A 26,636-nucleotide genomic window follows, 5' to 3' on the forward strand; every position below is an offset into this window, starting at 1 on the left:
ATGCGCTACCTGTTTCCAGCACATGATTTGTTTCGACTGATTCCACATCGATGTACGTGTAGGTATTGTATATATTTTTGTTATTTGTTAGTTCTAATTCTAAACATCTTTCAAAGAAAGTTTCCTTAAGAGCCATTATAACTAAAACAACAAAAAATGCACAGTCAAAAAATTGTCACGGTACATCCTAACAGGGGACTGTCAGACCCACGATGACCTGAGACTAACGCGTGATGTTACTACGGGACGAGGGGAAAAGGTATAGAAATGAGCCAAAACAATACTCCGGCACAAAAATATCCAAAGTATGATAATAGGTGGTTAAGGGTTAAAAAAGAGATTTTTAATTTTGGTAAGTACAGCGGTATCCAACAAATTGTATATCGTCCTTTGTTTAAATATGGAACACGAGTGTCATCAGTGCAGGTCGCCATGCTGTGTTTTTACAACTTTAGAAAATAGATGACGACCACAACTATTCCTTTTTTTTAAATATGTTTTTTTTTCATAATAGGTTGTTCGAGTCGACCACCTAACCAATGAATTCTATTTTTAAAATTTCCTTCCCGTCCTAGATTGGGAAGGAATTAGCTTAGTAAAATTTTCCGTACAACGGGTGGGATTGATTTTCAAATAAAGCATGATACGAATTTGAGAGTTTATAATATTAACATTTTTAACCGCGTAAGTAGGTATATATAAACTGTGTAAAGTTTAAACATTAATCTGAAATTAAAAATTTGGTGTTTGGAATAAAAAGCCCCAATTTTTAATCTCAAGTTAAACATGAAGGTTTGTATGTAAACAAGCATGTTTATGTGGTTTATGTACTTAATGCTCTTAGTATTAAATCCACCTGTTGTCCCTTTGAAATTGAACTCATACAATGTTTGGACGCGTCCCTTTTAAATCTCTCATACATTTACAGTACATGATTAACAGTTACGTTTTACAGTTATTACAGTTACTTTACGACGAATATAAAAATATTTGGGCTTAGGGAACCAAAGCTATTGGTTCCAGTTAACAAAAATGAATTATCTCATAAGTAATAATCTATAATCGAATTACTAATACTCCGAAGTTTGAATAATTGTATTTAGTTGGTAAATTGGCTAGAAAAAGAGCCTATCCAGTTATAATTACGTTGGTTTCAATTAAAATTAGGATTTACTTGGATCACAAGAACGTATTATGTATGTATGTGTACGAAACACACACATACATCCATAAGTATTTGTAATACCGACGTATCAAATTTAGAAAAGTACCTGGCGTATCAACAACTTTTGCACAGCTACAACGAAATGTGCACAGTAAAAGGGCGGTGCCTATTTTATTTTCCGTTTGGAAATGCATAGCCATGGCGGAATCGCTTCCTCACTCGAATGCCTCAACCCCCTTTATCGTCACACGTTTTTGTTAAAAAATGTCAATAAGGTCTCCTTATTGTTTTTGCTTCGTGATAATTCCATGCGATTATTGAATAGCGGATAAAAAGCTGTGGTTTCTGTCACAACATACTCGTATTTGAGAGTTTAACCGCGGACGGCGGCCATGCATTAGCATGCCTAATTTGGCGGGAAATTGTTACGCGTTCAAATTTAGTTCACATTTTAGAGTCATTGACTCTGTAAATATGTTGTTCATTAGGGCTTACAACATTATTACTAAGAATAAAACAATAGTCGATGCTAATGTTTGGTTGAAAATGTACTTGAAAATGTCAAACCCTATTTAAAATCAACTAGAATAAGTAAAATGAACCAGTTTTAAGAGTTACCTAGTTATCTACTCACAGAAACGTTTCCCGAGAGAAATAACTAAGAAGTAGGACATCTGAAATTAACATAATATAAAATCCGAACGGCCTGAAATCCTCATTATCATAGTGAATAAAATACTCAGGAGATTTCATCAAAAACTTTAAGAATAGGATTATGGAATAAAATATGAGTTTCATAGAAGTTTACTTACCAAATAATATACTCCAAACGGCATTACTACAACCGCCACTAACAAGTCGGCGACAGCTAGACTTACAATAAAATAGTTCGTTGCACTTTGTAAACTTCTTTCCCTGGCAACACTCATTATCACTAACACGTTACCAAATAACGTTAATAATGGGAACACTAACAGCGATAACGCCCAGAAATTGTAATTATGCACATCACTAACACAAGTTCCATTTTCAAAACTACAATTCGAAGTCCCATTGATCGACATATCAAAACCGTACATTTCATTCATTGAGTCGCTAAGGTTGAGCACCATTCTAAGATTGAGTGAGTCAGTTTCGTTCACAGCCCTTTCGTGGATGAAGGGTCGATTTAGAAAAGTAGCGTTAGGATCAGGAGGCCTAAGTTGAAAGGCGGTTACTTTAGTGATATTCTCGCATTGGTCGCCGCATATGGTTTTGGGGAGATCCATCCCAATTTTGTGTGCGTCGACATGTTCTGTATCCGCATTCATTATTTAAACTATTCGCCGAGCTTGATTTATTTTCGCTAAGCACGAGATGTCTATCTGTGACAAAACGTCATGAGTTGGTGCCGTTCCATTTTGTAATGCCATTTCTTCCCTTTCATCGTTCTGTGGTAACCTGTAACAAAAAAATCCTCTATAAATCTGTTATATTGCTTCGTAAGCTTTATTAACTGCCATAATTTCTTAATTAATATACCTATCATGGTTGGATATTTTATATTATGCCTCGTATTTTTTTATATCTTTTATTTTTCTGACTCGTCATAATTTATAACATTGATTTTCGCAATTTTACTTTGTTGTTTCTGATAAAAGCATTCATCATTTATAGAAATGTAAATAAATGTTTGCCGCTTTGAATCTGTTTATGTAAGCAAGTAGTTTATAATAATATTGGATTTAACATCACCAACAAACCAAAACAGTGCTGTAGTCAAATCAAAAACTAATAAAATAATTTTTGACATTTTCAACAAAAAAAAATTCAAACATATTTTTTTTAGTATTGCGATTATTAAACATTGGAACATTGGTGGTACCTTGTCATTATGAAATGATACAAATAGATGAAATCATATTGTTGAAAACCTTTGACCTGTACCTATTTATATAAATTCTTGACGTAAATTATCCTTCACCTGTCGAATATGTACTACCTATGTAATGTACCAAGAAATGTGACTAATATTATAAAGACGAAAGTTTGTATGTTTGTTACTTCTTCTCTTTACGCTCAAACAGCAGGATAATTGTGAAATTTGGTATTGAGGTAATTGTTAAATCTAATTAACTAATGAATATATCATTAACAAAATCAAAGCAAAAATGCGCATGCGGGCATTGTCACACGATTTTGACAATAGATAAAATAAGTATATTTTTTCTTCACAGTCATACACGCTTCTCCCAAACACAAAGCGTAAAATTTGTAGTTTTGTTTTGAAGTTTCAAATACACAGAGAATATTCAGAAAACTCTAAATTTCGCTAAAATTCTTAATCCGATAGTATTCTGGGTAAAATACAAGAAATTTATGTACAGTTCACCCTGAATTTCACTATTATTGAATTCCAAAGAAACGTCCACAGCACACATGTTTGCACACATGTCCATAGCATACATGCTAAAGACAGAATATTAATTAGGCTACATATAAAATGAATATAGATAAAATAGTATAAATTTTATGTACCATTATCATGCGATATATTTTACTAAAACAGGAATTGGATGGTATCAAGAATGGATGGATTTTATATCTGATTCCGAATAGATTCACTGAAATATCAAATATTGCCGATCATCAATTTGATCCATACGATGTTTATTACTGTACGCAATATCTTTTGAATATTTTTTAAAATAAATTATTACCACTTATTTACTGAATTAACTACCACTGTTCACTTAGTTTTCAAACAAATTATAAAGAATATGAAAAACGATTTCGGAAGGCGAGCATGAGCGCATTGAGTTAAGAATACCAGTTTTCATATTAATTTTTTTATGAGCTTACAATGCATCTAAACTTACTAGTCTCGTAGAAGTGTTGGACTTACAAAAACAATAAAACACACGCAAATACCTGATGAAACTCCAAAAAATCTGAATATTAAAAGTACTTAGCAAAAACTTTACGCAAGAATCTTAGATACCTATTACATTAGTGGTTTTCAGAGCAATATCATGAACACATCATGATAAAAACAGGAATGCTTGACTTTTTAGTTTACTGATATGTATGCGTTTAGTTTATTGCAGCCATGAGATGGCAGGAGCAGGTAATCGTAAAAGTCCAGCAGGTAATCTCAAAAGTCATGTCAGATGCCTTTAAATGACTTTAATAAAATTTGTCACCAGCATTAGCACACGGAATAAGAAGAATTAACTACCACTGTTCACTTAGTTTTCAAACAAATTATAAAGAATATGAAAAACGATTTCGGAAGGCGAGCATGAGCGCATTGAGTTAAGAATACCTACCAGTTTTCATATTATTTGTTATCTAGCTCACATGCTTTTCATTGAAATTTTAAATGATCCCATATTCGTTCTAGTTTCGGTATGAAATCGCCCGAAAACCCATAATTTGGTGTACCTGCCTAAGCTATCGTATACCTATAGCTTTAACATAAGCGGAACTTCACACGACTCCAATTTGTAGGATCGGGAGACAAACGGCTGCCGTAGTTTGCCTAGTTATTCAGAGAAGTTTCAAACACGTGACATACTATAAACGTGCAGTTACTCTATTAGGTACTTTTGAAAGACGCCATTGCGGTTGAAACGATTTTGGAGGTATGATAACGGTTAACAATGTGATAATAAAATAATAACAATACTAGCTGTCCGCCTCGGCTTCGCTCGGGTAAAACACCAAACTACCTTCCTCAGGAACCAGACTTTTTTAGTTTTTGAGTTTATCGCGAACAGATAGACAGACAGACGCGGTAGAGGTCTTTGTTTTATAATATCTAAGAAGCAGGCAATAGGCATATGGCCAAAGCCAATTTCGAACCTACATATAAGAATGATTAGTCAATGAAATTTTGTGTTTAAATGAATGATTGAAAAATTATCTTTGTAATATCTATAAAATTACTGCCATAAAAAATGAAAACAAAAAAATCTTAATTAAATAAAGGCGCCAACAGATAATGAACAAACGCAGCCGTAATTTACGACTTCCAGAAATCCAACATTTCCAACCCTTTAAATTTGAAATAAAAACAAAACACCCAAATTGATACCGTCCGGTCCGGTATCACAGAAATCGGATTTTAAAGTTAGATAGAAGGCCCCCGGGTGTCTTTTTGTTGATCTATGTGATCAATGGATGGAGTATTGAACAGTTTTGAAAAGTCACTTTCCGCAGCGACTTGAAGGCTTCATCGATTTATGAAAATACAAATGTGACGTTCCACGAGAAATGAGGGAAGTCTTTTACGAAGTTCGCATCTATAATAAAAATGAGCAAGTGTGTGTGTCTTATGCGACTTTTCTCCACGAAGTATCTTTTCTCGTGGACCGTCACGTATTTATAAGTTGGTAGTGAAAATTTCAAATCAGTGACTGCGCGGGTCCGCAATTTGTTTTCCTATACTTAAGGTCAGCAAATGCCATTTCTAAATAATTTTTCAATGTCTATGGTGAGACCGGAGTAAAAATTAAACACGCAATTTGTTATTCAGAGCCGAGTTTCAGACGCTGGGTACCAGATAAGCCCCCGAGGCTTATTGAGAATTTCCATTCTGTCTTGGTAAACGGTGTGATTCACTTAGTGGCCGCACGCAAAACGTCTAAATTGCTTCATTTTTCTGTTAACAAACAATTTACAAAGAAGCTTTGTTGTGTTTAATTTTGCTGAAGGGTTAGCGGTGTTCGAAATAGTATAAAAAATAATATAAAATAACGCCAAGATTTTTGTGAATTTATTATCTTGTCAAAATTCAACAGCAGCGACGTATGAGGCATATGAGATTGTTTATCTACAGATTATGTTTACCTATTTACCATATCGAATGACAATGCGGTATTCGGAACAGAAAAATAAGAACAGTTGGAGGAGATCTGTTGGGCAGTGGGATGGAATAAGATTAAAAAAAAAAAACAGAATGCCAAGAATTTTGTGTAGTAGTAGTTTGCTTTTCAAAATTTATCAGCAGCGACGCTCTCTCTACAACACATCAAGCTACCCAAAATTAATGTAAGATCACAGTAATTAACGCAACATGCAGTTTAACTTGTATTGCCGTGGATTGTGTGCTTACCAATTTGTCATATCGAATGAACAAATAAAGAGCCGGTTTGATTAACATGTAACAAGCGATGTGCATCTGACAGGTGCATTAACGCTGCATTTGTCACAAAATGTGTTTGATTTCTGCATTTTATTGTCCCACATTATTATAATTTATGTATAATTGTAATTGAACTGCAAGTTTAATTTCGAATAACATCTGGAAGCTCATTCGATCATACAGAGGTACATAAATGAGTCTAAACAAATCATAATCAGTTCAAGCATCAGTTTAAAAAAATATTTTATTAATAACTTATTTTTTCGTATATTGTTTCTTATTTTTTACTCAGTCATTGATATTAACATTGATATCTTACTCCTTATTAGTATTAGTAATGACGTTAATTCTAAAATGTTGTTTTTCACTTGTGATTGTTATTTTATTTAAATTTTATTTCAATAAGTGGCAATTTAATTTGTTAGTATTTTAAGGGTGAGTTGCACCGTCAAATTTGACGTTGACTTTAACCGGCGCGCCGATAAGAATGAGACAGTGCAACTCACCCCAAGTTGATGATTATTTGAATGAACTTGATCATTTTAATGTATATTTATTTTTGTTTAATGTGTTTATTTTTGTTCAATCATTGTTAATATGTGGTCTATCAACTACGAATACAGAAGACCGTGCGAAGTGCAGATTAAAAAAGTAGGGAAAAGAACCCTGGGTTCCGACGTTCAATGGCTGAGGAAAAAACCATGGGAAAGGGATACGCTCAGATGAGAGAGACTATGTGTGATACATTTTGCACAGGATACGATACGTTTGTATGAAATTCATTTGTGCAATAAAGTGGTTATACCTATATTACCTTCATACAATTTATATAACCAACATCTCTATTCGAATACGAAGTCCCCAACGCGCCTGCGCGGTCTGATATGATATACGAGGCATTGCAATATCGTGTAGCTGGCGGTCGGTGTTTGACGGCTGCCGGCTCAGATGGGCGAGCGCCACTGTCGCCGGCACAGTGACGCTCGTCTGTCTGAACTAAGCCCTGAAATACTGTAAAATATACTTACCAGGTTAACAATGCATATTTACACATTAAATTTGTAAAAAAATAATAATAATCGTTAAAAAAATTAATTTAAAAAAATATATTATTTTATATATTTCTTGTTTTATACCTACACTCGATTCCAGATTTTTTTATTTCATTATTATTGTTAATAAAAATTCTAGGTTTTCCATTCCGACTAACAAAACCGACAATTTTGTGTCAAATGGAACCGGATTTCACAGAGATATTATCATACTACTACTAGGTACATATATAAAAATGGAAAAGGGAAAATACATAAGTTATTTTTGAGATTACCTTTCTTTATTTTGACACTCCACTCGATTACATTATTGTGTTATTTTTTATCTTGCAAATTATGGATTAGGTATAATTTCATAAAATTAATAAGTACCACCTATATAAATCCTTGGCATATTTTAATCAGCCATATTGATTTTGACATCACATAGTTGCCTGTTACGAAGGGTAATCGATGTGAGGATATATTTTCATACTTTTTTATTTATGTATAGAATGTAATAATAATGATACACGTTATTAGTTATAACAAAATTCGATTATTTAAATAAATATTGAAAATCGCCATGTCACTATTAATTTGGTTCTCTTCTGTTTGGTTCCCGCCCTAGAATAGGATCACTCTGTATGCTCCCGCGGATGTCGTACACAGCGATTATGGGATAAAAACATTGCAATTTCAAAGAAATTAAATTTTATGTTTTTGTTTTCAATTCATGATCATTATTTGAGTTTATCTTGACGAGTTATATGAGAAGCTACAAAGTAATAATAGCTCTAATGAAAACTTGAACTACAGTAAAGCTAACAATGTAAGAAGAGATTTATAAAAACCTTATAAGGGCTTACTAGGTAGCTTCGGTTACGTCACTACTCACCCACAATAGGAATAATTTACAGAAAACTGACACTGAAACACTTTCGTTGCATTTGTATCAATTTATGCATATGATCTGTTATGACATTTAATTAAGTTCATTTAGAACTAATAGAATCCGTCGTTTTTATTGTAGTGAAATCTAAATAAATATATTCTCGTAAAATGTGAAATAGTCACACAATTTGTCAGTCAAATTTAAGTTATATAAACAAACAAAAACAGGATATTTTAACAACCAGATATACGCAACAGATATAGAACCAGGTTTACGTACTGCACTTAATAATACAATATATTACATAATAATCTAACATAACATGCTATGAAATAGAAAGTCCCTAGTTATCGTAACATACTTGTTCTCAGTTAGTACCAAATAGTTCCAGCGTACTCAACACCATTAGGGCTCCAACGCCCCATTAGCGGTCCAGCAGTACTTTAGCGACCACACTCCTCGTCTTTGATTTATTCATTGAATTCAATTGTACAGTTATGTCCTATATTTGGATGCAGATGCTAGGAACGAAGTTGTATATCGTTTAAATTAAAAGATTCTTGTTTTTACATTAGATTCTTGTTTTTACATTAGAACTCTATGGGTGTCCGGTTCGTTTTTTGAAATCGAATGATCTTTTATCTATGTTACATTTTAGATTCTGTCCGAATGTAAGTATTAAAAACAAATATTTTGGAATAATTAGACTATGCGCATAGTCTAATTATTCTAAAAGTCAGTAATTTTTCCCTAGGTTTATGAAAAATTAAAGGTACAACCTGATCTAGTTGTTAGTATTATTTTTCAAATATATGTGGATAGATATTTTTTCTCCTTTTGCTTAGTCCAAGTCCAAATTATAATTTATGCGAGTGAATAAAAGAAATAATAAATGAATTTACTGTCATACAAATGTTAGTTGGGATTTAATTTATATTATTTACGTTTTGTACATGTAAGCAGGTGCCAGAAAGTATAGTTTCATATAATCCTTGGAGCCGGTTAGTTTTGGGTCCAGACATGTAAACCTCAAACCCTCGGTAATGATAACGACAGGGTTGCCACCACACGAAGATTTATGTGACAAAATAAACAGGAATTATGCAAACTTACACAACTTCAGAATTAACTTTGTACAGTCCTTCATTTCGCAACCCTATGTCCGTTAAACTGAGCGCTGTTTGTATTTTAATTAGTAATTGACTACAAGTACTTTACCATTCAAATGTATTTCTTCTATGTCTTGCATTAGCCAACAGAAATCTTCATAATATTACTATAAATTGTTTTTTAATATTTTATCATGCTTTGTTCGCGGCTTCGCCCGCGTTGATCTCATGCATCTGCTCATAACTTATTCTTGTCAATACCTCGAGTTCTAAGCAATATATCGTGGTAACTCTTATATCAGATTTTAAGTTAGACCATCTGTTATACGACTATGAAAATCACAAAAAAATTCACTCAGTCATTTTTGTGTAATTCGCGAACAAACGTACAGACAAAAATACAAAAGGAAAAATGTTTTGGCTTCTATTAGTTCCATAAAAAAACTCATAATTATTTTTATTTAATATCTCATATGTACAGACATAGCCCACTTACAGTTTTATTGTTTGTGGTTAGATATGTATTGATGGATTATAATGTGAAGGTAATCCAAAATATAATACCAAAAAAGGCAGGAGGATATTGTTGGTTGGTTTGTATCATCTTTCTCCTTAGTCTTTTCTCTACTCTGTCAATCCTCTTTCAGTAAAAATATCTACTGAAAGACGATTGACACATTATTGATTCATAATATCTACTTTGTCAATCGTCTTTCAGTAAAAAAAGTTTAAAACTTTCGACCCTTCATCCTTAGGAGAATATTAGGCGATTAGTAAACAAGGCAGATTCGATGATTGCAAATCAATAGCAGTTAAGTGATAAGTACTTTCGTTTAATTTTTTCTGTTTGTTACTGACAATTTGTCTGGAGGAAATATTGAAGATTAATAGTTTCTCATTTTCCATAACACAGATATGAGATAGCTTAAGGAGTTCGTGTATGACAAGTTTATTGTACTAATTGAAAATCTAAAAATATACCTATGTTCTTATACTAGACAAAGATATGATAAAAAAAGCGTAGATATTTTACAATTTGAATATATTTGTACCAGCTTTATGCTATTAATGTTACTCGTTACTATTAATGTGTTAACTCGTTGCTATTAATGTGCTATTATCGCCGTATATCTATGGGGCTGTGATTTTATTACCGGGCGCCTGCCTGACGACAACCCTCAATGGAAATGCTATTGTTGCCTAAAAACAGACAAGGCTATATGTTTATTCGCCCAGTACGACAACCACGGGAGCATATAGAGTTATCCTATTTCAGGGCGGAACCACACGCCAACAGCAACTAAATAACTATGTATTAGAATACTTATACAATCCAGCGCTATTGAGACCATTTCGAGCATCAATCAAACAATTGACATCAACAAAATGGTGTTCTGCCGACTTTTATTTACGTTATTTCGCCGGGCCCGGTCGGACAATAATAAATTTTGTTTCAGCGATCTTTCAAATGGATTTTATTGGATAGAAACGATGGAAATTATATGTACTTTGAGTCGTAATAAGGTCACTTTACGTGGAATGATTCGTGAAATAAGCCGTCTTGACATGTCTGTCTTCCGTTTGGTCCTGGCAGAAGGCCCAAACCTAAAACGTGCTGATTTGAGGTCGTTAAGCTTGACATGCGTGCCAATTGTCTGACAATAAAGATCCCGAAGACCGTGCGAAATGGAGGAGAATGAGTAGAAAAGTGGACCCTGGGCTCCAATGATCTATGACAGAGGAACCACTGATTAATTTATTACATATTACTGCGATATTGAGGGTAAAAATAATGCGCTGACCGTGGCAGAATTTTATTCCAAAATAATTTAAAATAGTTATAATGTTGCAAGTTGCAATAAGAACGGTCGACTCGACGAGGAAGAAGAAGAAGACTGCGATATTTCTCACCGGTGAGAGAGAATCAACATTTACACATCATTTTGGTGGTCGCGTTTGGGTTAGATACCCACTGGGGGTCATTCAGAGGAAGATTATGGTCAATCAAATTATGGTCAATTAACACTTCGGACGCCGCGTGCGTTCATTGAGCGAAAAACAATACTTACATTTTTTTTTGCTCGTAACATAAACAACTAATTGCAATTTTACTTAAAAATCCAACTTTGCAATTCACTGTTTTTCATCGAATTGAATTAAAATGAAAGGTATTAGCGATACAAATACTAACAAAACGATGAAAAGGAATTTACGAAACTCTTCGGTCGATAACCTCGGCAAATGTCTAAATTTACAAGCTAGTGGATCTTGTAAACTAAACCTATTATTTACCTCGCACGAAACGTGATACCCGTGAGAAACATCGCATGTTAGGTGCAATCTCTATCGAAACGTCAAGGCGGCGAAGCGACGTGTCTACAGGTCCGTAAGTGATCTAAAATAAACTTTTCATGCAGGTCAATGAACTTGTTGTGTTCTAGGGTCGTCGGTCTTGTGCTTAGTGAAACAATATGACTATTAATGTATATAATATAGAATAGAAAATGGTAGAAGTTCGATAGACTAGTCGTGCATATATGATTGTAGGGATTTGCACGTGATGTGGATTTAGATATGGGTATTACTATAATTTTCAGTTTGAATATGTCCTTTCAGAAAAGCACACGTGATATAAATTGATTGATTTGATTATTTCGCGTTCTTTTCTAAACTCTTTCGACATTTGACGTGGAAAATGAAAAATTGCACAAATTTCAAATATTTTACTCTTCACATCCAATTTCATCGTCAAATATTATAAATCTTAAAGTGAGTTTGTTGTTTCATCACCATTTTTTTTTAATTTCGCGTAAGTACGTATATATAGTTAAGAGGATAAAATCGATCGTTGATGGTTAAGAGCACGAAATAGGACATAAGCTCACATTTATCCCGTAAAATATACTCCGTGAGCAATTCACGTGGGCAGAGAGAGACTATGTTGCACTATACTACTTACTATGTTGTATTGTCTATTTCATATATTCTTTCAAATAAATTAAAAAAGAAACTGTTTATGTTAAGTTATTCCCGTTCAAGACCCGAATTATTTTATAACAAAATTGTAAGATACAACTTACAGATAAATATACTGATCCTGTAGACACTACCTAGCTTCTACAAAACGGCACATCATTCATTATACATCAAACAGACACATTATTCTACTATATACACCATTTGTATATGAATTTAGCCGCATATTAATGTTCACAAATGAAACTTTAGCACTGCACACTCCTTTAGCAGCATAAAGGTAAACATCCATTATTCAGTTCACATATGTACTGCACTCGAGATGGGATGGGATTAATGAAATAAACAAGACTAGGCGACGCGACACGGCCCCGGCCGTCTTCATGCAATTGAATTAACGATGCTCGGAGGAGGATAGACGTTGTGATTCAAGACAATTGAGTGGAGGACTGACTTCGAATGGAATTTCTACAAATAACCATCAATATCAATCAACATGTAGTCAAGAACACTTTAACAAATATACCAACTATAATTCTAAACACTGGTTTATTCATAACGAGTCATATGAGCATGATGATTTATTAGAGTAACAATAAAAGTTGGTAAAATACATTTTTCTCATACAAATTACAAGTGAATTATAGGTAGATCGCTACATTTTCTTGCTCGTTTGCCGCACTATTCCATAAAAATATAGATACGCATACGCATAAAATATCGTCTACATAGAGAGCTAACTACATGTACATTATATCACCTCAGGTTTAATATGCTCGTGAAAATCGTATCAGCCGGGATTTTACACTCCGCCAGTTCACAACAATCCCAACAGATAATACTGCATAATAGACGACCCGTTGTAGGCATTATTATGTGTTGTTCACCGGGTGGAGTAATTTTCTAGATTTTACTAACTTTACTTTTATTCGTAAAAAAGTTTAAACATACTTCAAGCTGAAGTACCTATGTTTTATCTCTTGTTATCAATGGAAAATATTACAAAGTATGATAGTGACAAAACGTATTTTAGCTTGAAGTATGTTTTCAACTTTTCTATGAATAACTGGAGACTTACACATTGAACGAGTAGCAAATTGAAATTATTTCTGACCTGTCAGCTTTATAGGCGTATCAAATATTAATTATTCGCAATTAATCGTGATTGTGTTACCATATCCTATAACTGATACTTGCCACTATCAGCGGATCCTGGGCTTCGGCTGGCATCAGAAGCAACGAAAGAAAGATCAACTAAATACTTACCTGCGTAATTAAGTAAGAAAGCGAACATTGGGCGTCGGGCATTGCAGCTAAGGAAAAAATAACTATTTAGAGAGAAATATCTAATACCTATGCTTCGCGGAGTAGTTTCTTACGTTTCGTCTTAACGAAGCCTATCGCATGAATAAAGTTAGCCTAATCATTCCAGTGAAAATCACGCCTGCCGATATTACATTCCGCCAGCGGCTAACAATCCCTGCAGATAGAACTGCATAATACACGACGCGTAAGCATCAAATATTACACGTTTCATCACGTGTGCAGCCATTCTAGCCCACTTTGCTCGATTTTACTTGCAGATTGTCTAGAACCAAGTATATTTAGGGATTATTAAAAGAACATGTGCTTTTATATGTCTATATGGCTAAACAGAGCGAGTTTTGTACCAACACAACCGTTGTTTTAAATATTTGAAATTGACTGAATACCTAATGATTTACTTTAGAAAACAAAGAAAAATTAAATTGGGAATTGAGGTTCGAATGTAACGACTATATAATAGGTATATATTACAGAAAGTATTTTTTAACAGACAGATTATTTCCTTTCTGTCAGAATGGTGATTAGAATTTTAGGGCCTATATTAATTTCCAAATTCACTTTCAATGATTAATATTGACGGAAATGAGTTTTGGAAAGTCTTTGATTCTCATTTACGAAAAATTAAAATTTGTCAGAATTTTAATTAAATTGGCGATGAAAGGTTCCCGGACCTTTGCATCCTTGCATTCTAATGTAATCGATCGTAAAAAATCATTAATATTGTGTTGTATAATATTTAGTGGTAGAAAAACATTTTTTATATTTTATAAAATTTGACGACCTCGGTGGCGCTGTGGTAAAGTTCTTGCCACTGAACCTAGAGGTCCCAGGTTCGATCTCCGGTCGGGTCATGATGGAAAATGATCTTTTTCTGATTGGCCCGGGTCTTGGACGCTTATCTATATATGTATTTGTCATAAAATATAGTATCGTTGTGTTAGTATCCCATGACACAAGTCTCGAACTTACTTTGGGGCTAGCTCAATCTGTGTGATTTGTCCTAATATATTTGTTTTGTTTATTTATTCATGTATTTATTATATAAACGAGTGGCGGGCAAGTGCGGGTTTGCATTTCACTTCTCACCATCGATTCGATTCAAAGTGAGACGCAGCGAGCCAATCACATTGTGCCATTGGGACGCAATCACAACCATACTGTAATGTGATTGTACTGTAAATTTTTCATTAGCAAAAACACTAAACATACCTACAAGATCAAAATTTACCATCTAAATACCGTTTTAGTATTATTTAGATGATTAAGTTTAGTCCACGACACTACTCTAATTTTTCTAATTTTTTTAGTTCGAGAACAATCAGCCCCTTCAAACAATATTTTACACACTTTTTGTGCTTAAATAAAAAATAAGCTGGAATATGTAATGTGGTAAAGCAAAAATGCTACAAGCAACATTGTTTCAACAAAGGCGCATAAAATGCTCTATGAGGCAAAAATGTTACGCTGTACACGTGTGGGCAGGAACAAAGAGTTAATTATGCAAAATTTTCCAGTTTTGTTACCAACTTGATATTATAAAGACCCATTGCTTGCATCTCACATTACAATGATAACGAATATACATATTTCTGTCTTTTTCAAACATATTTACAAATAGAGGTAGAAGTACATTGATCTTCGTTGGTCCATAATAGTTAACGATAAGTTTATGACATTACACATTTTAATTTGAAAATACTGTTGCATTAAATATGTTAATATTACTTACGTTTAATTAATTTGTATTAGACAAGACAAGATTTTACGCAATATCTTAACACATTTTATTTACTAAAACAACAATACCTTTTAGGCGAGTTATGGCATTAACTCGCCTAAAAGGTACAAAACATAAAAACATAAATGATCTGGTTTAGCTTGGAATCTGTGTATTATTTCTTACCTGTACATTCCATGATATAAAATCTGCCGTCCAATCAATAAAAGGCCGTTAAGTGATGAAATAACTTTTTGAGCTACGGACAAAAAAGCGGGAAATCAAAGTTTCTACATTTTTTGATAACATAATGTGATTTTTTCAGTTGATAAAAAATAAGCATAATTGGTACTTTCAATAAGTGTAGAAATTATTTTAATACCTTATTTAGTGTTTTTTTTATGAACTTTTTTGTTTTTTAGCGCAGTAAATAAAAATAAAAACAAGTAATTCTACAAGAGTTAAAGACGGCCAGCTGAAGCGCAACTGTGTTTTAGATTTGTGCGATATTACAACTGTAGGTCTGTAGTCTTACTAATAGCAGTTAGGTAAAATAACAAAACTACATAACGGTTAAGTCACATAACCGTTTTCTTGAAATGTAACTAGTAGAATTTATTAGTACAGCAGCTTTAAAATAAAACGTTAACAAGCTTAAACTGCTTTTCATATTTTTTATCCAATGAGAAATTCTATTTTTTACTAAATTAGAAAATACTTTTTAGAACCTAAACCAAGTTAACTGTGTTTTAGACTAGCATTGTAACGTCGAAATTTAAAGGCATTAAGTGAAATAGACGACCAAGTTAAAGATTGGTATATTGAAATGTCTTGTTAAAAATAATTTGTAAACATATTAAATGGATTATAATCAAAATAATAATACATTTCCACATTGTTAGTAATATTTATTCATCAGAATAAGCATACAAAAGCCTCAAAGCGATAGAATAACGACTAGTATTCATTCTTTGTAATAATAGAAAAATTAAAGACAATAAAATCTTACAAAAATAAAAAAGTCTTCTCAAAAGATAACAGACGATAGCTTCAAAACGTCCTTTCACAAAGTCATTTAAAAAAAATAATAACAATTAACAACAACATAAAAATGTCTTCTTAAAAATTAAAACAACATGTCTTCTTAAAAGTAATTGAGATCAATGATTACGTTGATTAATCAGTCTAAAAATACTTAAAAAATTAAAAATATTTGTTTTCATGTTTTTATGCATCACAAACAGAAATATCATTCCAGAATTGCATTTTATGAGGTGGAGCTATATTGTTTAATATTTTGATAATAGAGTCTTTTCGACTTTGCTCAATTCCTTTAGGAGCCGTTTTAGGCTCAGGACGCATAACCTCTTTCTTTTTTAAATATTTGTCTTTAATAAAACACAGTGATTGAAATTCTTCATCTAACTCATTTTTATATAAAAGATCAAAGTGGTTCCTTTGGAATTTCACTTTGATAATGTCTTTCATATAAACTCGTGGATTTGCAGTTTGGATGCGTCTGTCTGATACGACATTTGGAAAGTTAAAGAAATCAGTGTATTCCATACATTTTACATCAACTTTTGATAGATTTACGGATGCCACACAGTCAGAAAAATCTTGAAAATCATACAATTTTCCTTTTTTCTTCATTGATAGCTCGACTTGGTGGTGTACTTGGTCGCAGCTCATAAATGTATGGCCGGGCTCAAAATAAAGAAAGCTTATTGATTCAGTTGCGATCAAATCGCTATTTATCATAAATATAATAAAAGAAAATAGCAGCCAGTTTTTATTTTGTGCACTGCAGTTATCCATCCAGATATGTATATGTTTAACATCACGATGTTGTAGAAGAAAATAGTAGTAGCAACTTATTATATCCTCCTGTTTGCGACCAGAAGTAGCGTCATGCCAAATGCAGGCAAGCGGTTTATTTTGCGTGGTAATTTTCCCTAGTGGTGCAAAAGTCAAATTAAACGTTGTAAGTCTTGGACAGAATAACATTGCTTTGAAGCAATCCAGTCTCGGGAGCATAATAACTTTTTGTAAGTCGACACTAACATAAATATTTTCCATATTTTGTGCGTGTCGCCTTTGCTGATCATATAAATCCCGAGCTTTGATATACTTTTGTCTGTGCTTTCCATATGACAGACACGCACCGCAGTTTTCTGGAATTGCATTTTTCACATCGTGTGTTGTACTTTTAGAATGCAAGAAATAACTTTCACAAATTTCACATTCTTCATTACCTAATTTGGTGAATGAGATCCGCATACTGTTAACATGCTTTCTATAAAGCTCGTAAGATACCTTTTGCGAAGGATTTTTTTCACAAAAGTCTTTATGCATCAACTTAATCGTTACATCACATGGCAAATAGCGTCGAAGCGGTGCATGTTCTCGTCGGTAGTGTAATTCAAGTGGATGAAATGATTCTACGTGACTGGTCAATATATCTCTATCTATACGGGGAGTCTTCGCATGTAGTCCACGTCTGTCTTTCTCGATCTTGTTTAAAGAATTGTATAATACAGTGTCATTGTTTTTGTGAAACCCTAATGTTGTCAGGAAAAATATCTTGCAAACTTCGACTTGGGTTCCATCAGAATTTTTTAAATTAAATGTACTTCTTGGTGCTCTTTTGGGTTCAGCTGTAATTTTTCTTTTGGGAATTGCTACTGCAGTACTATTTCGCATAAATACTCTTCTTTCCTGCCAAGATAAGTCCCAATAATATTTATTTATCTCTGCACGTGTGTCTTCTGAAAACTTAGTAGAACATTTTTTAGAACATTTTATGTTACATCCAGGTTTGACATTGTATGTCAATCTCTTCTGTTGTTTTTGTTGTATTTTTCTCTCTTTCGCATTAAAGATTATTATATCATTGATTTGTTCTTCCGCTGTAGCAATTTCTGATGAAGATGCAAAAACTTCTGGCTGCTCTGTTATATTTGGTTCCGTTTGTTGGGTGGTAGGATGAGCGTTTGTGGGTTGCTTTTTATTACATTTGACCCTGGAGATATGGTCATCATCAGACAAATCAGATTCCTCGCTCGGACAGTAGTCCTTGTCTTTAACAGAATCGTCTGATGAAAAGTCTCCCACTGGCGAGTCCGGTGCAGAAGAGATCATAGACATCGGCAGCATAATTTCATGGCAAATCAAATCTTCAATAGACTTCAGTGATTGATCTGAATGAGTTTTGGTTTCCCCAAATTCATTAAATATTGAAGAAGTTAAACTATACTCTCTCGCGTAAAGTGAGTTCACGAGAGTTACTTCCATCGGCAGATTAGGGCATTTACTGTGATTTTCTTTATCACAGAATTGTACAGAAAACTGTTCTTTGGGTGCCATATGCTGCACGATTTCGAGATGATTATTATTTTCAGGCCCATGTACCGGTTCAGACAGTAACATTGGAGGTTGATTTTCTTTTTCTGACTCTCGTATTGGCCATTCTTGAAGCAAAGACGATTTTTTAATTACTAACTCTGAACGAGAGCGCTCGTGGCAATGATCAAGCATTTTTTGGATTCTTGAATTTCTAAACCTAAAACAATAATAAGAATTTAATGAAATTCCTTTAAAAATTGCTACTAGTGAAAATATTTGATAACAACTCTTATATTATTTTATATTTCCCTACATAGGGGAATATAAATAAATTGTAATAAACATACAACTTGTAAGGAAAATGTTATTATTTTCGTTTTAATATTTTAGGCGCAAAAGCGTAACAAATAAACAAAAAATACTTTTCGTGGTAAGTCGTAGTATAAATAACTGCCGGCGAGCCAACATTTCAGGCATTTCCTTAGCCTTATGCAATTATAATCTATCAATACCTCAGACTTAAAACCCCACCAAAACGTTTAGGCTACAGAAAAATATATAGAGAAACAATAAAGCAATACATAGCCTTTGGCAGTTAGGTACAAATAATACCATAATTCTCAACTAATATTATTTTTGACTATAACATCATTATAAACCTAAGTGATTATCGGCTTAATAAATAATCGTTTCAGTAAATCTCTTACCTGGGATTTGAGTCCATTTTTGGCGGTACAAGATGACGCGACCGCTGACAGCACGTCCTAATACTTCGTATAGGTAGCGACGACTGAGCGGAGGTGCGGGTCGGCGCAGGAGCCGCTGAGTTTAGCCGTTTTTAAGTGTAGTAATACCACTTAGCCGTTTTATTGTATTGTCTCGCTTAATTATTATTTTTTAGCTTGTTATTATGAAAAGACGGTGACCGTTTTATAGAATAAAATATTGGTAATAGTTTTAACATAACTTCCAACAGCATAACGTTTAAAGACCTTTAACAGTTTTTAAGAGAGTTACTACTGAAAAAACTGTTTTTAAGTATAGTAGCCAGTAAAGAATCCCAACATTAATTACATTTCTTGAAAAACGTTAGATTACAGTAACTGTTTACTATAGCAGTAGCCGGATATAACTGTGTTTTAAGATGGCATGAGACAAGATTTCGGATATTGATCAATGCAGTTATAGGTCTTTATACGTATTATTGTGTTGTATAGTCAGTTTGCCGTTTTTAAGTATTGAAACATCAAAAAAATAGTCTACTTAACGGTCTACATGGTGACCGTATCTCCAAGACTATTTAAGATAGAAAATTGTGGCATAGATCAGTCGATAGAGAAAAAATTGCTCTTTTGCGCTGTATATAAAAGTCAAAATCACCTAAATGTCACTTAACGGCCTTTTAGTAATAGGACGGCAGAAATGGTAAACATATTTCCTGGTTTTCATACAATTACATTTCAATACAATCCACTTAAAAGTTCTAACAAAATTAAACTTGCGGAAGACTGTTTATGTCGTGTGCGTGAAATTGCTTCATCGCTACAGCCATGAATTATGAATAAATGAATAATTGAAGAATACGAGTACGGTATGATTACCTTTGAATATATGAATGAATACAGTGCCGTTCATTTCTATATTTTGCGTGTATATAAATATAAATACCTATATGATATTACGTTTTTACTTAAGTTTTGACATGTTTTTCATAACCTGAACACTTGAGTAAAATTTATTTTCTAAAAATCAGATAATATATATATATAAGAGAAGATTTTCAGGCCATCAAATTTGCAATTTTAATTTTAAGAGCCTCATATCTAATTCAATTCCAGTTTTAATTTAAATTCGAAATAAGTATTCAATGATAAAATTGGTTGAAATAAGCATTAAAGAGACCATTGAATCTCATTATGCAGCAGATTAAAATACCGTCTTAATAATAACCTCATATAATTGAATTGTTAATTAGTAATATTATAGACATTATTTCGATGGAGTCGTCAGGCGTTTCGTCCTATGAATTTTTCGTCCTATAAAGACGAAAGAACACTTCAGAAAAATTCTAAATAAGTGTTATGCGATTCGTTCCGATACTATTTTTTTATAAATTTAGTACAGTTAGCAATACAATCATATTAAAAATATAAATACAATTTTTATATAAATGTAATTTTATAAATAAGATGACTCTGGGAAGTCACAAAGTTATTATATATATATATAGTTGTATGTATAGTTATAGACAAATTATTATGCTGACGTTCCTTTCAAATAAAATAATGAGCCAAATCGCACACAGAATTAAAAATGCTTCTTTTTGTGTGCGTGAAGTTTTCGTCCTAATCGCACTTAGCCTTGGGATGAAACGCACAACGACTCTTTCGACGGATCATTTATGTAATAGGATAAGTAAGTACCTCATCCTGATGACGTCCGACCGATTGCGGTCATGACGACAACTTCATTTTGAACTTGTCGTCATGACCACAATCGATTTTGAACTCGTGGTGTGCTCGTATTTGGCTTATGTAGCCAGTCTTATTGGTGAACGTTCTGATGTGAGCACACAATTATTGTAGTTGTATGGAGTTAGCGCAGGTGGACGGGCTTTTAACACTTCGCGCTTGGTGTCCAATTCGGCGCGTTGGTTAAGGATAAAGTCATGGACCTATATGTATAGTTAACAGTCTTTATTTTCGTTTGAAATAAAAATACATATTAACAAGCAAATTAACTTTAAAATTGTTTTCGTGAAAATTTGGTACAAAAAACCGCTTGTCAAGTCACCCCACATAGACCTAAATGTCGCGGTAATAGATTTAAATAGGTTATAATTGATGAAGTTATTCAAAAGTTTATTTTTCTATTTCAAAGGATTGAAAGCAACAATTTGTATCTAGTAATTGCTATATTACATTGAAAACATTAAAATCAACGTGTTCTTTTACAGATCGTTAATTCTATACAACTTTTTTTTTCTCATTTTGTATACCTAAGAGAAGTTGTTGGCAGTAAAGTAACTTCTCTTTAGTGACTTGTGTTTCCCATTATCTTAATTAAAATTGATGACTCATTGGGACCTGTGCTGCGAAGACTTGCTTACTAATCACTTGATTAGTCTCAAGGACAGCGGGGAGTGTCCAGCATTTGGGAATTTTGCGTTTTTTAAAATGTGGGATACTTTCTCAAAACTTCGTAGACTGATGTCGAAAAGTCTAAAATAAAAAAAAAAAACTATACTATGACAATTATTAGAAATTATCTGAAAGAAAAATTAGATTTATTAACTTTAATATAACTTTATATTTATTAAATTTAATACCCAATGACAATTAGAAGTGCTTGGTCCGAGTTTTCAGTTCAAGCTCAATCATCTAAATTTTTCGCAGTAAAATGCTGCAATACACAGTGTGGCATTGCGAACCGACCACAGCAATAAGATTGGTTGATTTCGACCATCGAGTAGGAATTGAATAGTGCTCTAAGCACTCGAGTCGTTAGTAAAACATAATTATTCCTATTTGGATTACAATTATATTATGATTGCAAGAGGCTAACCCTTTTCTTCTTTAAATGAAGATAACTTGTGATAAACAAAAAATCTAAAAGAGTGCATGTAAAAAATAAAACATGTAGATTTCAAATAAACTTTTTATGGATTATTCATTAACTTAATAAGATAGTACAACCACTTCAGACTGTGGCAGAATAGGTAACACAGGCGCTTGAATGAAAAAGGGCGCACCAGCAACCACTGGAGGTGAAGGCTCAATAATCTTCACGGATTCCACTACTGGTACAGCGGGAACTTCTGGAACGGCGGGAACTTCGGGAATGGCGGGTACCTCCGGGGCAACGGGCAAATGGTCACCTTCGACCTTCACACCTTCAACGCCAGCCTTCCACTTAGTGACGTAGCTCTTGCCATCAGGTCCCGTGTAGGTCACTTCCCCATCAGTCTCAAGCACTTTGTCTTTCCCGTCAGCGGTGGGCACTAAACGACCATTTTCGGATACTATGGTGCCTTCCGCAGTAACGTAGCGGATTTTGTAGCCGGAGTCGTCGCGCTCGTCTTTATGTTCAACAGCGGGTAATGACCGCTTCAATTCTTCGGGAGTGGGCGCACCAATGGTAAGGGCCACCAAGGCGAAGATAACTACGAACTGAATTAAAAATAAACATGTAAATGTTTAAAGTGAGAAATTTAGGGTGTGCAAACTAAAGATTGCATGCTCCATGTTTGTGGCCTGGAGCTTTTGAAGCTCAGCTCGCTTCTCATATTTTATTATTTTATTAATTGTATTTTTTTTTTCATCAGTACTTGATTATAATTCTATACTGTACTATTTGATCATGTACTTAGATATTTACTACTAATTAGAAAAAAAAACAAATTAAGATACGCCAGTCCAACGTTAAGAAATGCCAGTAGTTTGTAGCTTTATGAGAAATTACTAATATAAAAAATTCTGAAAAAATTATTCGTTTTGATGATCATGAAAAATATTAACTTTATGAGTAAAAACCAGAAAATAAATGTACATATATTAAAATGGGAAATATTTATTCTTTTTATGTTGATTTATTTATTATAACTAGAATAAAATCTTACCTGATTCATGTTGAAAATGGAGAAGTGATGTTCTCAGACGATCGGAAGCTTCTTATTCTATTGTTAAATTTCCTTCGCTTAAATACTAACATGTTAATGAACACCATTATTAGAACCTGAACTTAATTAATGGCAATACAGGAACTGTTCATTATAATTTAATTAACAACTTGCTACAATTCGTATTTGCATCGTTTACTAAATTATTTTAATTACGTAAATGAACTGTTATATAACAATGCGCGAAATGTGGAAACGGTTTGTGATATGTCACTGTCTTATATTCGCCTGTTGCATTAGAGGTTGTGACGTCGCCAAACCCGGGGTCAGTGGCAAAGAAAGGCAACATAAAATGTCGATAATTCGGCAAAGATTGTACAACCGGTGGTTTGCCTGACGTTAACTCTTGAGAATGCTATTGTTATTATATATGTGCCTTTCAGTCAGATGCCCAAATTGCCCAAGTGTCCCTTAGTCGCGTTGTACGACATCGAAACGGTCTTAACCTAGGGCGAAACAACATGACACGTATGTAAATATATGATATAAAGACACTTTATAATATAAAGACATATAATGAAATATAGTTTACCTGACTTAGTATCCCATAACAAAAGTCTCGAACAAACTTTGGGGTTAACTCAATCTGTGTGATTTGTCCCTATATATTTACTTATCTCGTAAATTCCCAAAAGAATTTTAGGCACAGTTAGACCTCTGTATATTCCCAACCCTACATTAGAATATATTTAAATATCTAAGGCTTTAACTGACAGAAAATATCGTTCGCCGCAAAGTGTGAAGCTAGTTTTTTGTTTTCCTTTCAGTCTCTCACCTTGCCAAGTTTGCCAATAAATCAGGCTCAAGAACTCACGGAGCTAGTGTGGACGGCCAAGTGTGAGTTGGTATTTAGATCAGAGGCTTCAGCTTGTAATTGATGATCACACTACTTTTCATTAAGTTTTATCTGATAAGATAAAATTATACATTTTTTAAAATAATTTTATTTCGTAAATTATTAAAAAAATAATTGGTGTACGGTGACCCGTATCAATTAAAATCTCTATCCGTTTGAACTGAATCAAAAAATATTTATTAAATATATCTTCAAATTAAATCGGTCATATTTTTTTTATATTTTTTATTACTTTATGATCATAAAGCACACGAATAAACAAACAAAAACAAACACGTGGCATCTATAAATATTAAAACACTATATATTGCCCGGGGCTTCGCTCCCATGGGAATTTCGAGATAAAAATATAGCCTATAGCAATCTTGGATAATGTACCTTTCAATTGGTGAAAGAATTTTTGAAATCGGTTCGGTAGTTTCGAAGATTCGACGTGAATAAGTGCCTGAGAAGGGCTAATTTCTGAATAAATGATTGGATTACCCACCTCAAACATACAAAGTCACAAACCCTTACCTCTTTGTAATAATAGTATAGATATAATAATATACAGAAAACATATTTTTAGACAGGCTAGCCTTTTTAATTACTTATATAACGTAGGATATTCAAATATGTCACTGTGAATTCACGTGATATTGATAAATAGAGCACTTTTCATACCAGTCCTTGAAAGTTTTATCATGCAAAAAATTGCAGTCATGGTTCGAGACGTGCGGAAACAAACTCATACCAACTTTTCGTCTTATTCAATATCGGAACTCTGCGGAACTTTTATTTTCTTATGCATTTTCTCACCTCGTCTGGAAATATATCTAGAACTCGTGTGAATAGTCTCGACGTGACTTGAAATCTAGACTAAGTATTAAGCTGCTTGGATGTCTTGTTATTGTTAGATTAAATCTCATATAACTGTTGTGCGTATTGTTTTCTTCTGTTCATCTTGATACAGAAAAAACATTACATTCTTAAATTTCATATAATTTTCTTAAAAGAAAATTCCCTCGTCGGGAGATATCAGGTCATGCTTATCATGTATTGTCATCCAAACAAAACGTGTGTACAAAATTTCAGCTCAATCTGCCGATATATGCTTCAAAATCGAGTTATAAGATGAAGAGATTTACTTGCAAGTTAAATAAAAGCTTGTAATAAAGACCAACTGATTCGAAATTATTTGTAAGCTTCATGTAAACTAGATGAGATTATATAATTAGTGAGCATATAGGTATACCAGCACACAGCCGCAGTATAATAAAGAGTACTACGGCTACTGCACCAGTGACATGAAACCCGTGAAGGTTTCACCAAAAGCCTTTGCTGTGTTTGACCACAGAGGGAGACCGTGGCGCCCGCTTTACGGTTACAAAAAAGTACCTTGGTACTCGTAATAAAGCATAGCCTAGCCAGATTAAAAAATATACATTTTTCGAATTAAAAAATAATTGGCAAGTTTTCTCGATAAATTCCACCAGTGTGAAGTGCTGCTTATTATCCCTTCCGCTGCTATCCCTCGTTCGCATTCGACAACCGTCGGGTAAGCCGTAATTCCGCACATTAGTCGGATTGATGGACGGCAGCCGTGTACAAAGAGAAACAGCTGTGATTATGCGTTTTGGAATTATGACTATCTATTTAGTTAATGAAGGGCCGGCTATCCGTATTTTTTATATGAATGTTTCGCTATAAATATGAGTAAGTCTTATTACAAGTACCAAAACAAACACTAGACAACTGCTATTTATTGGTACAAGTAATATCAATAAATTTACATTGGAATGGTATTCAAGTTTATAACCAAAAAAATCTATAAAAAGAGTTAAATGTTTAAAAATTATATTTAACATTGTTAAAGAAATCATGAATACTTACATAAATAGACAAAACTTTAGCGTTCCGTACTCAAAGTGCTACGGGACTTGGTAAGCCTCATATGTCAGGCTGTCCGTCTGTCTGTCAGTCTGGCTCTATCCTAAGGCTGGATATGTCTCATGAACCGTAATATGTAGACAGTTGTCATATTCATATTGCAATTCTAACATGCGTTTTTCTTGTTTACGCCTTTATAATATTTTAAAGTAATGCTTGCAATAAGTAAACATAATAAATGCTATTTAATTTGCATTATTTTTTATTAATTATAAAAAATGCTAATAAATAATAATTATGATCTCTATCATTATAGAATATCATTTTATATACATATTCTCGTTATAAATATTTATAAAACACATATTTGTAGGATTGAACGCTACTACTTTTAAGTGTTCTACGCTACTAATTTTAAGTAGTCTCTAGAATTTATTACTACTTAATTAAAAAATATTCATCAGAATCCTTGAATTCCCAGACAAGCGATCACATACATACACATTCACATTATCACTACAATAGTATAAAACAAAGTCGTCCG

At 33.3% G+C, this 26,636-nt stretch overlaps 2 protein-coding genes across 5 annotated transcripts in view; both read right to left on the minus strand.

Annotated features, from left to right (window-relative positions):
• Positions 1-26,636, minus strand: part of LOC128674459 (dopamine D2-like receptor) — a 176,104-nt gene that overhangs the window by 22,891 nt on the left and 126,577 nt on the right. For 2 of the 4 annotated variants that reach the window (XM_064436254.1, XM_053752978.1), the window contains exons 1-2: positions 12,406-12,454; positions 1,978-2,605 (exon numbers count right to left, since the gene is read on the minus strand). In XM_064436254.1, coding sequence (XP_064292324.1) covers positions 1,978-2,475 — 498 coding nt within the window. In that variant the 5' untranslated portion in view covers positions 2,476-2,605; positions 12,406-12,454. Of the gene's footprint in view, positions 1-1,977; positions 2,606-12,405; positions 12,455-26,636 lie in introns of those variants that run through there. The other 2 variants (XM_053752977.1, XR_008405164.2) reach the window with 2 other exon arrangements.
• Positions 22,109-23,316, minus strand: LOC128674266 (flexible cuticle protein 12-like). Its single transcript, XM_053752747.1, has 2 exons — positions 23,308-23,316; positions 22,109-22,858 (listed from the first exon to the last, which is right to left on the minus strand). The coding sequence occupies exons 1-2, from the start codon at positions 23,314-23,316 to the stop codon at positions 22,367-22,369; spliced, it is 501 nt and encodes a 166-aa protein (XP_053608722.1). The 3' UTR covers positions 22,109-22,366.

Source organism: Plodia interpunctella, chromosome 12 (genome assembly GCF_027563975.2).
Source record: "Plodia interpunctella isolate USDA-ARS_2022_Savannah chromosome 12, ilPloInte3.2, whole genome shotgun sequence".
Taxonomy (NCBI): domain Eukaryota; kingdom Metazoa; phylum Arthropoda; class Insecta; order Lepidoptera; family Pyralidae; genus Plodia; species Plodia interpunctella.